General features: G+C 59.8%; 1 protein-coding gene across 1 annotated transcript in view; it reads left to right on the forward strand.

Annotated features, from left to right (window-relative positions):
* Positions 1-11,912, forward strand: part of Shisal1 (shisa like 1) — a 54,145-nt gene extending 42,233 nt beyond the window's left edge. The window contains exon 5 of the mRNA XM_071609133.1: positions 11,771-11,912. Coding sequence (XP_071465234.1) covers position 11,771 — 1 coding nt within the window. The 3' untranslated portion in view covers positions 11,772-11,912. The remainder of the gene's footprint in view (positions 1-11,770) is intronic.
* Positions 11,913-12,153: the final 241 nt, after the last annotated feature.

Below are 12,153 nucleotides of genomic sequence, written 5' to 3' on the forward strand. Positions count from 1 at the left end.
AGCACAGTGCCCCACCTTCCCTCACTCTGCCCCTTGCGCTCTACCCAGCTGCGTGACCCATCAGCCTGTTGGGCTACAGGCAAAATAAAATTCCCTGGACAGGGCTCTATACCCCCTTTTGAAATCCCTTCCCCTTTCCCCCAGGGGGTATCAGGGATTGAACCCAGAGGCTCTTGACCACTGACCCACATCTCCAGACCCACCCACCTACCCCCTTTGCATTTTATTCAGGGACAGGGGCTCATTGAGCTACTTAGGGCCTCACTAAGTTGCTGAGGCTGGCTTTGAACTCGCGATCCTCCCGCCTCAGCCTCCCAAGCAGCTGGGACTACAGGCGTGGCCACCAACCAAGTTGCTATTCCATGCACAGCCCTTTGTAACCTCCCCACCGCGCCCCCAGCAGGACAGTCCACTGAGGCTGCAGGAGAAAGGAGACTCCTAGTTAGGTAAGCGCAGAGGCTGAACGAGTGTCAGCGGTGTGCCAAGTTCACAGGGAGCCAAGAGGCCGGGCCACAGTCAGCCTCCACCTGCTCCAGGGACAACAGGTATCAGAGCCCTGGTGGGCTCAAACCCAGGCCCAGACATGCCTTGCTGGTCCTGATTGGCTCCCAGGGAACACGCCCCCATCTCTGGGCCATTCACTGTGCCAGGGGGTGGGGCACAGTAAAGGGCTCCTCCAATCAGGGCTCACCCCTGAGGTGGATGGAGCCGGGTGGGAGGGGCTCCGGAGCCTGGGCCCGCTGGGGAGCCGGCAGCGCCCGGTGGACTTCCCGCCTGGGAAAGGGGCCGTCGCACCTGCTCCCGGCCTGCGGTGCCACTCGGATGAGAGGTGCCGGCGCCCACGATCGTAAACGGGCAGAACTGCGCCGCGGCCACTGGGGTTGCTTTGTGCCCAGGGAGGAGTGCGCACCTGCGCCGCAGTGTCCTCCTCCAGAGCTGCTGTCGCCTGCTTCAGAAGGTGCAGAGCAGGGACACCAGGCTGCCTCCCCGAGGCCGTCGCACCCCTATCAGCTGGGCGGCTGGAGGTGTTCCGAGATGGCATCCTGAGGCAGTGTCACCGTGGGCATCGCAGAGGGCACTTGGGCTGTGAAAGGCATTGTTGACCATAGCGGCTTCGAGGGTCATGGCCCAGGGAATGTCGCACTGGCACAGCTTGATGAACTTCAGCTACCAAACTTCCCAACACCCAGGCGTCCTGGCACCGCGACACTCCAGACCCCCAGCCCCTGAGCTTAGCCGAGTGGATTGGGACAGTATGGCTGCAGGGCCTGCCTGTCACCATAAGGTCGGTCACCGGTGACCAAAAGGAGGCAGATTGAAAGCTGCTGAACGAGGCTCTATTGAGACCGGCTCCGGGCGAGACCCTGCACCCAGGCTGGGACTTGGACTTTTATCGGGCTTAGGGCAGGAAGGGAGGGCTTGGGACAGGAAAGGGAGGTTGTAGGGTCCCTTGTCCTCCTGAGGTTGGTCGGGGATCTTGCTGAGCTCCATGTCCTTCCAAGGTTGGTGAGGAGACCCCGCTGATTGACAGGTGGTCATCACTGCTTGTCTGTGGGCCTCTGATTGGTTGTTCTTTTGCGCGTGCGGGTTGCCTGGTGCTTTGTTCCCTTAGCCACGGCAAACCGACCTGACAGTCACACCATGCTTTGTCCTTGTTGACTGCAGTGTGGCCTTCCCTTGTGTGGACGCTCCACAGAGTGTGCATCCTGTCCCCTGACGACTTGCGGGTCCTTTGCTCTGGGACCACATGAACAGCTGCTCAGGTTGCCAGCAGACCCCGGGTGCATGGCTCTTGGGACAGCACAGGTGTGTCATAACAAGGTGCCACAAACCCAGTGGCCTAAAGCAACACATGGTTAGCTTCCTGCCCTGGGCCAGGGCTTCCTCTGGAGACCCCGGGATGGATCCCTCGGCCCTGCCTTTCCCAGCTCCGGGAGGTGCCAGCCACGCCCCCCTCGGCAGCCGCCCTCTGCCCGCCTGCTGCCACGGCCACCTCTCCTTGACTCTGACCCTGCCTCCCTCCTGTGGCCCAGCCACATGACCCCAGCAACCCCCATCTCGAGACCCTGAGTGTCACCCCAGCCGCAAAGCCCATTTTGATCTGTAAAGGGACAGGCACAGCTTCTGGGGATTGGGGACAGGGAGAACACTGGGTGTTGTGATGGCACCTATGCGTGTCCCGAGGGTGACAGGACAGGCGCGGATTCTGCCTTAGGACTTCCTGCCAATCACTTTTACAAAGAGGCCCAGGCTGAGCCATTTGGGTCCCACTCGAGTCACGGGAGAGCTCCTGCCGCGTCCCCTCGGGCGCTCACTGTGGGCAGCGTAGTCTTGGCCTCTCCCGTGGGCGCACAGGGGTGGCTCTGGGGGCCTCAGGCTCCTCTCTGCCCTTGGGCCACCTCACAGGCAGCACCACCTCCGCAGCCTCCAAGGACAGTCCCACAGGTCGCACCCTTGGGATTGCCGGGCCTCCCGCCAGTTCTCAGCGTCCCCGCGCCCGCTGCCTGCTCCCTTTGCAGAACACAGCTGTCCCCACCTGGCACATGTGGGGGAGCGCCTGGCCCCCACGGCTACTGTCAGGGCTGAGTGTGGGAGCTGCTGTCATCTTGTGTCGGGAGGGACGGTTGTCTGCAGCTCACCTGGCAATCACTCATGCTGGGCGGCATTCCCCTGCCTCAGCGCCCATTGTTGCAGGCTCCCCAGACGCGGAACTTTCATTATGATTCAAATTGCCAGGTGCTCAGCTTCTCCTCCCAGGGATGCTGCAGACGCCAGCCCCCGGCCTGCCAGCTGCGCGGCTCCTCTTCCCGATGCCAGGCTCCGCCTCGCAGGACGGCCTGCCCGCTGCCCGCTAGGCCTGCTGGTCCCCAGCCAGGTGGCCGTATGGCCTGGTGCTCAGCGGCACAGACCGGATCCTGGCTCGACCACTCACTCCAAGTGTGACCCTGGACAAGCTACACAGCCTCTCTGAGCCCCAGGGTCCCCAAGCTGTGCGGATCATGGTCCCCAGCTCTCAGGGTGGCTGAGGACACTGGGTCAGGCAGTGCCGTGGGGACAAGGCTCAGAACAGTGCCCGGCTCAGAAGAAAGGCCCAGCACAGTGGCCGAACTCCCAGCCTCTGATAGAACCAGCGACGGTCTTCCCTCGGCTCCCAGGGCCCCAGGTCCAGCAGGTGCCCGTGCCCGGCAGTTGAGGGCCTAGCCCCTCTCCAGATGCCCCCTGCCGGGAATGTCTCGGGCCACCCACAGCCACCACTGTGACCCTCCACGTGGCCTGACCAGGATGCTGCCTCCTCCTGGTGTACTCCTGGCTAACTGCTCGGGGTCAGCACCCTAGAGACTGCCCCGACCTCCTCCCAGGCCAGGACCTGTGGGACCCTCGGGAGCCCAGACCCTGGAACATGCCACTCCTGCTTTGGGGTCCTGGTGTGGCTCCAGCTCAGCTCTCAAGGGCAGGGCGTGACTCGGTTCCAGGACCCCAGCACCCAGCCCTGGCCTGGACGGAGAGGACATCACAGCAGCCAGTTCTGCAAGCCCAGGGGACCTGTCGGTGGCCAGCACCTGGTCTCCACGGGGCTGATTGACAGTGAGGGGCGTGTGACCAGCAAGGTGTCCGAGAGGACAGGCGACCCCACAGCAGGGCCGGGGGCTCTCGGTTACAGAAGCCGACAGTCGCTCGGGGACGTTCCCTGCTCCCATGGGTACTGCACGGCCGGGGCAGGTCGCCATGGAAACAGAACAAAGACTGGCCTCGGCCAAGGATTCCCTCCGGAAGGCGGTGTGCTGACCGCGTCCCCAGAGTGGATGGGCTCACGGCCAGGCCACATCCAGGTGGGCCAGCCGCAGCTGTTCCCAGCAGAGGGCCGTCCACAGTGGCACGAGTCCCGCGGCCCGCAGGAAGGGGGTCCTGCCAGCCTAAAGTCCTATCAGGCGGGTGCCCAAGGCCCTGAGAGCCGGGCACTTGCCCAGGGTCACCAGCCCGTGAAACGCAGGACTGGGATCTGAGCAGACCCCGACTTTGAGGCCAGTGTCACCAGCACTCAGTGTGCCCAGGCCTGTGGGAGTCGGCTGTGCCCAGGGGGCGCTTGGCGAGTGGGTCCTGAGGATGTGGGGGAGGTAAAGCAGGGTCGTGTGCCCGGGCAGCGTGGCGAGAACTGGGCTGATGGAGGTACCTGGGAAGAGGTGCTGAGGTCCCCGCCGAGGGTTGAAACTGCGCCTCGAGGGAACCCTGAGTAGAGCGAGGTCTTTCTAATGTTGCTGATTTTGAAATATTTCATTTGGTTCAAAATAAGATGCATAAAAATGTGGATAAAAAGCATAAACGATAAGGAAGCAGCCCAGGTCCCCGCGCAGCACGAGAGCCGGGCCAAAGCCACCGAGGCCCCCCACCCTCTCCACCCGGCGCCCCGAGGTCCAGAGCGCGTGTGCCTCTCGGGCATGACTGACTGCAGCAGCTGGTGCCCTCCAGGGAGGTCCCCGAGGAAGGCTGGGGGTTGAGGCCCAGCGGCAGGGCGGCCAGGAGGAGGCTCAGAGGAGTGGGGGACGCGGCCTCCCCCAGGAGGAGCCGATTCTCCACCGCAGCCGCGAGCTGAGCAGGAGGGAGACGCTCATGCCGGGCGGGCGAGGAGGCCAGGCTGAGGCCCCGTCCCCAGCCCCCAGGGGAGACCAGGCTGAGGCTCCCTGACAAGCCTCCTCTCTCTTCCACCGCCCCTCAGTCCCTGGGGCTCCCGGTCCCTGCCCCTCCCAGGCCAGCGTCACTCTCCAGGTCTGTGGGCACCACCACCCAGGCCTGGGCAGAGAACCCGTCCAGGGCACTTCGTCCCCTTCCCTTTCCCGCCCCTGTGCCTGTGAGGCAGAGGTGGGGGTTCTCATGTCGGGGGCCTAAGCTAGAATCCTGACGTGGAGGCCCACACCAGAGGTCGGCAGAACCCTGAGTCATCTCCTCTGTTTCGTCACCTATGCTTCTGTTCATGTGACCCGTCTCGGCCCCCATCCCTCCCTGACACACCCGATGCCATGCGCAGGTCCCTGGAGCAGGACGCCCTGCTGGACCCTGCTGTCCCCAGGCTTCCCTGAGCCTCTCTGGCTGATTCCCCCAAGGTCACCTGATTCCACGTTTCCACCTGAGAACCAGGCGGGGGGGGGGGGGAGATGGGCCCTGACCTCCTCCTGGCGTCCCCCCACCCCCCGCGGGACGTCATGCTGTTTTCCAGACCCGCGGCCCAGTCCCCAGGCTTGGTGGCTTTTCACACCGCAGATCTAGAAGGCCGGGCTGGTCCCACCCTCCTGGTCCCCGGCTCCCGCGTCAGTGGCCACAATGGGACATCGCAGTGTCCTGGGCCCCTGGGCCACCACACCCGTCACCCCACTCTCCACGCCCACTCCTGCCCCCTCCCTGGTGGGGTCTCCCGGGGTCTCTGCCGCTCTCTGCTGTCACATGGCCGCAGTGTCCTCGAGGGCCTGGTTCTAGGGCCCCGCGGACGTGGGCATCCCTGGAAGCCCAAGTCCTTGTTGACAGGGACCTACGCACGGCCCCGGGTCCTCCTGACCCCCAGCAGAGTCAAGGCTGAATCGTGGTCACGCTGCGCGGCCCCGGGTTCGGGGGCCCTGGGCACAGCCATGTCCAGCACATCTCCTTTCAAACGCTGGCTGGGCCACCTGCTGCCTCACGCTGCCTGTCACCCCGCGTCACGTCTGGGTGGCGGGTCCCCTTCGTCACTTGCGTGCCCACCTTTCGAATCAAGTCCTCACTGGGGCTGATGTGATGGCTGTCGGGGGACAGTGCACCATCTTAGGAACTTTGTTGTCACTTAGTGACCGACTGCTTTGGGCACAGCTTTAGGTTTTCAGGAAAATGGAGCGGAAAGCGCAGGATTTCCTGGCCCCCCCCCCCCGCGGTTTCCAGATCACCAGCGTCTTGCGTTTCTGTGGCTCGTCTGTGACAAGGTGACAGGGCACGCGTTACACCACGGCTGGGACCTGAGGGGCTCCTTCCCCCACTGCTCCTGCCGGCAGCATTCAGATCACACAGGACAGGCCAAGTCCAGGCCTGGGGTAGACAGGCTGCCTGCGCTCACCCGTGTGCTGTGTGAGCTAGGGCACCGTGCTGAGCCTCTCTGGGCCTCAGTTTCCTTCTCTGTGCAACAGGACTTACTCATGAGGCTCTGGTGAGGATTAAATGAGTGATCTCTATGGAGAGCTCAGAGCAGCGTCCAGCACAAAGTGGGTGCTCAGTAAGCACTTTTTGAAAGTGTGAATCTCCAGTTTACATTACATGGGTGGGGGACGGAGGAGGGACATGCTTCTCCGGCACCCCCTGCCCCCACTGCGAGTTCTCAAGGCTTGGATGACACAGAAAACTCAGCCCAGAAGCCCTGCCCTGAGGATCCAGCTGCACCAAGACCTGAGCGCTGAGAAAGTGAGCCCTGCGTAGAGGCCCGGGGGCCGTCTAGACAGCAGGCCAGCAGGTGCAAAGGTCCTGTGGCAAGAGCACCGGAGATGCTGGGGACCCCCAAGGTGGCCCGTGTGGCTGCAGAGGTGTGACGAGGGGCATAACAGGAGACAGGTCGGAACGCAGCCAGGCAGCCTGCAGAGCACCAAGGCCGTTAGAGGATTCTGAGCAAAACAGACAATAAATATTTGTTCTGAGGGTCAGGTGGCCCGGGATCAAGCTGTCTTACTGTGCTTCCTCCTGCGTTTCTGTGCCGAGGATCAACTGGGGGGAGGTGAGAGCAGCGAACTCGGTTGAGAGTCTCCGCACAGTCCAGGCAGGGAGGGTGGTGGCCTGGCCACAGGAGCAGTGGTGGCCAGAGTGGCGAGGTTCTGGTCTGTTTTGAAATAAAGCCGAGGAGATTGGCCAAGGATCGGACCTGGCCGTGAAGGAGGGCGGGGAGCAGCGGACAGCGCTGGGCCTGGAGGCCGGGAGGCAGGGAGGCCGGCAGGCAGGGAGGCCGGGAGGCCAGGAGGCCGGGAGGGGAGGGTTCAGGGGAAGTGCAGGGGTCCGCCGAGGGGACCTCTGGGGGCCGTGGGAGAATCAAGACCCACAGAGAGGTCTCAGCGTGTGACAGTGATGCCACAGATCTCCACGGCAAGCCCTGGAAGGGGAGCAGAGGACACCGGTGCCCTGGGCAGGGGACAGAGTGGGTCACGGGCAGCTGCTGGGGCCGTTCCTGTCTGCATCTGCCCAGGTGCTTGCCCCGTGAGCCAGTCCGCGGAGGAGGGCGCCATCCTGGGGTTGGAGGCCGTGGGCACCATCCCAGTCCTGCGCAGGGCTTTCCTGCCAAAGAGATCATCCAGAAGCCTCTGCTGCTGTGGCCATCTGCTCCCGGGTGGGGACGCCGTGTGCCCCGCCCGATCCTGGTGCCCTGGCGCCCTGCTGCCCCAGGCCTCCCCCGCGGGCTCCGATGGCGTCTCTTGCTGAGACTGGATCTCGCCCACCTGCCAGCGTCTCTCTTCTTGGTCGCAGACTCTCCCTCCCGGGTCCCGGGTGATTTCTCTTTCCTGGGAGATGCGTCCACTTGGCGAAGGTCCTCGGATCCAGCTCAAGGGCCAGGGTCGTCCCCTGAGTTCCCTGGACTCCTGTTCTGCTCCTCTTTGTGGCTTCCTCCTCTGGACCTCGGGACACGGGTGCAGCAAAACCAGTGAGAAGCGCCCTTCCACGGAGACCTTGGCCGTCCGCGCCCCTGCCCTGTGGGGGGAGCTGGGTGGCCACCTGGGAGCGGCGGGCACTGGGCTGGGTCCAGGCTAGAGGCGGAGGGCTGCCGCGGTTTGCCTGGCAGGGCCGGCAGGAGGGGCTGGTCTAGGGCTCGGGGTTCTCCAGGGAGCAGCAGCGGGAGGTGTCCACCAGGAGATTCTGTGGGGAATGGCTCTCAGCGTCACGGGGCCAAGAGCCCCAGCCCGGCCAGCTGCGAGCAGAGGACAGAGGGGCCGACGGCCTGGTTCTAGCTCGAGCCCAGGCCTGGGACCCAGTGCTGAGGGTGTGTCCCCGCCCAAGCCTGCGGGCAGAAGACCCGTGTCCAGCTCCAGCATGGCCTGGGGACAAGAGCAGACTCTCCGCCCGGGTTTTCTGACCAGGCCTCCCCCGAGGAGGCCCATCCACAGGGGAGGCCCTGGCGGTCCTCAGACTGCCGTTCAAAAGCCTCACCCAGAGACCCCCTCACCGACACACCCAGAGGGACGTTCAGTCCCACACGTGGCGCCCGGCGGCCCATCGAGGGTCACACAAAGTGGACCACACAGCTGGAGTGGAGGGAACAGACGCGGGCAGCAGGGCCGCGAGGGCAGCGGGAGGGAGGCCGTTCGCTCCCTCTGGGGATTTGCTGGTGGATCATTAGATGGGGTGTGGGAGGGGCCAGAGGGGACCCCAGGACCACAAGGTGGGCAGATGGCAGGTGGCGCTGTGCCATCGAGGTCGGGACATCTGTGGGGAGGGCTCGTCCAGGGAGGAAGACGGGAACTCTGGTTTTTGGAATGCCGAGTTTGAGAGGTCTCTTAGAGATGGAGTGTGGGTGGAGTTGGAGGCCGGACAGCGTCAGCAGATGGCACTCACGGCCGTGGGAGGAGGTGCCATCTCAGGATGAGTAGAGATGACCGGGGAAGAGGCTGCTGGGAGGTGGGGCAGGGCCAGCAGAGGGACTGGCAGACCAGGCAGGGAGTAGGGGAGGGGCCAGGAGAGAGGCTGAGCCTCCAGGACACGAGAAGGACCACTGGAGTCAATGGTCTGAGAGGACGGGTGCAGTGGACCGAGACCTGACCACTGGCTTTAGCAGCATGGAGGTTGTTGGTGACCTTGACAAGGGCAAATTCTGTGGAGTAGTTGGAGCCTTTTGAAGAGGTTAAGGTAGAGTGGGAAGTGGAGCAGGAAAGCGAAGGTACAGATGGTCCTTCCAGCATGTGTCTCCCCTCCTAGCCTTCTGCCTTGTGCGTCATTGGATTTACCAAGAGTTAACATGATTCATTGTTGCCAAAGAACCAGCAGCTGGATTTATTAGTTCCCTTTTTTTCTTTTCTATTTTTAACTCCATTTCAGTTTTAATTTATTTATTGCTTTCTTATATCTATATTGGGTTTATTTTGTCTTCCTTCTCTGGCTTTTTGAAATGGATGATTAATTCATGCATTCTTGTGTATTAATAAAAATCATTAATTTTTAAGGCTATGAATTTTCCTCTGATCATTGCTTTGGCTGCATCACCAGGTTCTGAAATTTTTTTTTTATTCCTAAAAATGGTTTTTTAATTTTTGTTTTGAAAAGTTTAACTGTTATTGTCTAAATATTTTGCAATTTTTATTAATTTATTTATTTTGCTCCCTTTGATTCGACAGTTATTTTAACGAGTTTACATACTTCTTGGTGCTACAGTTTGTTTTCTGAGCTTGTGGTTAGTATTCTCAAATTCTATTATACTGTAATAGAGAATTCTGTTTCTACTTTTGAAAATTTAGGCCTGATAGTCCCTTTTTGTGTGTGCATTTTCAAAAGCATTTTTATAAATATCACATTGTCTTCTACTCACACCCACCCCCAGACACACACACACACACACACACACAGTCATTGGCTTCCCATATTCTTACTGGTTTCTGCCCCTTCATCTGTAGTGGGCTGAGGAGGTGAGTGAAGACACACAAGGCTGCAGCCCACTCTGCCCTTTCTTCCTCCATCCCCAGCGGTCCTTGCTGTGACTCCTGAAGCTCCGTCACTGCGGTCAGTTCTTCCTGACGACCTTCATCCTGGATCCGCTCACAGAGCCTTGGTTCCTCTCTCTGCTCTTTCTTGCCCACCTTCAGCTTCCCTCATCCTAAAGCCAGAGCCCCTGGTTTCCCTGGGCTGCATCCGTTTGTCATGTTTCTGCCCGTCCTCCCTTTTAAAATGGGACATGATTCACGTGACATAAGTCTTAGCGTTCAGCCATTTTTAACCGCACGGTTCCGTGGCCCTGAGTCCCGACCTCTCTGAGTCGCTCTGTCCCGGGCACCTTGTGTGATCCAGTCTGAGGGTCCTCTCTTTAGCCAGTGTGTGTGGCTCGTTGACGTCCACTGACGGGGCGGACGCGCTGGGTCTTCCTTCTCTCATCGTAGTTCATGAAATGCTTCCTGCTTTGATAACTTCTGTGGGTGCCGATTTCCCCACATGTCCTGTTTTCTTTGTTTTACTTTTTGTATTTATGCCTTCTGATAATTTGGAAGGCTGTGTTTTCGAGTCCGTGGCTACCTTCGTAATCACAACGTGACACCATAGACGTAAAATCCAGTTTTTCTTATGCAGGACTTATTTCTCCCTATTAGGGAGAAGGTCGGAATCCAGAATTCTCTGCTTCCCTCCCATTTGCTCCCAGCATTTTATTTTAGTTGATTACACTTTCTATTTACCTTGATGCCTCTGACGTCACCTCAGTTTCTGAGTAATCAGACTATGAATGAATGAGTCGCAGTTGTCCGTATCGCCCCCCATCTCACCTCCGTCCATCCCACGTGTCACATCAGTTCTTTGCTTTCTTTTTCATCTCTTCTGTGATAACCCCCATCCCTGGATTTCTTTCAGACGTGGCCCTCGAGTTAAAGAGACTCTGTGCTCATTGCCAGGGGCTCTTCTCAAGAGTGACCCCATTGCCCCTCGGTTTGCCTAAGTGTCCTCTGTAGGGTATTTAAGAAGGGCTCGTGGGAATTATAATCTTAAATATATTCAACAGGTTTTTTTGTTGATTTCATGATCACAAGATGGTTTATCGGGGCTTTAAATTCTTGGCACATTCACTCATTCAACAAATATGGATTAAGTCCCTACTGTGCGCCAGCTAGCCCCTGGTGATATGGCGATAAGCAAAGCCGGCAATCACCATGGTCCTCTGTAGCCCAGCGGACTTCCGCTACAGGGCGTGGGCTGCCGCGTGACCACCTCATCTGCCAAGGAGAGACTGGCGACCGCGGCTGCTCCTCCGTGGGCAGAGGCGGGATCGTGGCTCCTCCACAGGTGGGTGGTCGTCTGCTTCTCGTTGTGTTGCCCACAACGACTCTCCCTGTCAAAGCTGAACGTGTCCCTGCAGGCGGTCTCCACACTCCTGCCCCTGCCCGCTGGTCTCCAGCCATCCAGGCATTTCGGGGGCACCTGCGTGTCCTCCCCATGACTGTGTATGATGTGGGCATGTTCAGTGGAGTGACTCTGAGATACATAATGGGTTTTGTCATCTTGCAGATGGCATCTGTGTGTGTTTCTAATATTTTCAGTTTGTGGTGGCACGGGGGACCAGGAAATTGGTCATCCAACCAGAGCAGTTTTGAGGGCCACGGAGGAACGATATTAAAAATTTTGTCAGCACAACCTGTTTTTTTAACTGAGACTGTGCCCAGACAAGACGGCCCACGGTGACCTGGTGACTGCCGAGGTGGATGACGCAGTTGAGTCTTATGTCGACCTGGTGTCTCTCAGATGGGACTCACCCCTTTACATCTGCTCCGTCGTTCTGAAAGACGTCTGTTAGTCTGTTGGATTTTCTAGGTGCTTGTCTTCAGTTCACTGCAATCCTGGTTCTGTTCCAATCCTATATCTGCATTTTTCTTCTCTTATTGCATGGGCTGGGGCACAAGTGCTGTCCAGAGCCACAGGGACAGCACGTGTTTTTGTCTTGCTCCCAGAATTATAGTCACATGATTCACCAAGTCCACAGGACACAACCTGGCCTTTTCTGTCCCTGAGACCCCAGACAAATGACCCCAGCAAGTTCCCATGGAAGAGACACTAGGTGATATTTTGTTTCCTTCTGTTTCCTCAGAAAGCCTTTTCGCCGTGCCTCAGGATGGGGGAGGTGACACCCGAAGCACCCGGTGCAGCCTCCAAGGACAACTCAGACAGAGACACCAAGAGGAGCCCAGGCGGAGGCAGCGGCAGAGGAGGAGACGCCGTCTGTGCCCAAACCCCCCTCCATGGACTTCTAGCATCAGGAGCAAACTCAGGGCTGGGGGCCGGGGTGCAGGGGAGGGTCCTGGACCACCCGTCCGCAAGCAATAGTTCTCCTTTGGGCTGGTGGCTTCTGAGGGTGACTCGTTGTGGACTCGGGTGACAAACCAAAGTGACCCTGGCTGACTTGAGCCAGAAGGGTTCCGGCCGGTGGGTCCCACCCGGGGTCCACGCACCGAGGCCTCCCTCACCTCTGCC

The sequence above is a fragment of the Marmota flaviventris genome, chromosome 3 (assembly GCF_047511675.1).
Source record: "Marmota flaviventris isolate mMarFla1 chromosome 3, mMarFla1.hap1, whole genome shotgun sequence".
NCBI classification, from domain to species: domain Eukaryota; kingdom Metazoa; phylum Chordata; class Mammalia; order Rodentia; family Sciuridae; genus Marmota; species Marmota flaviventris.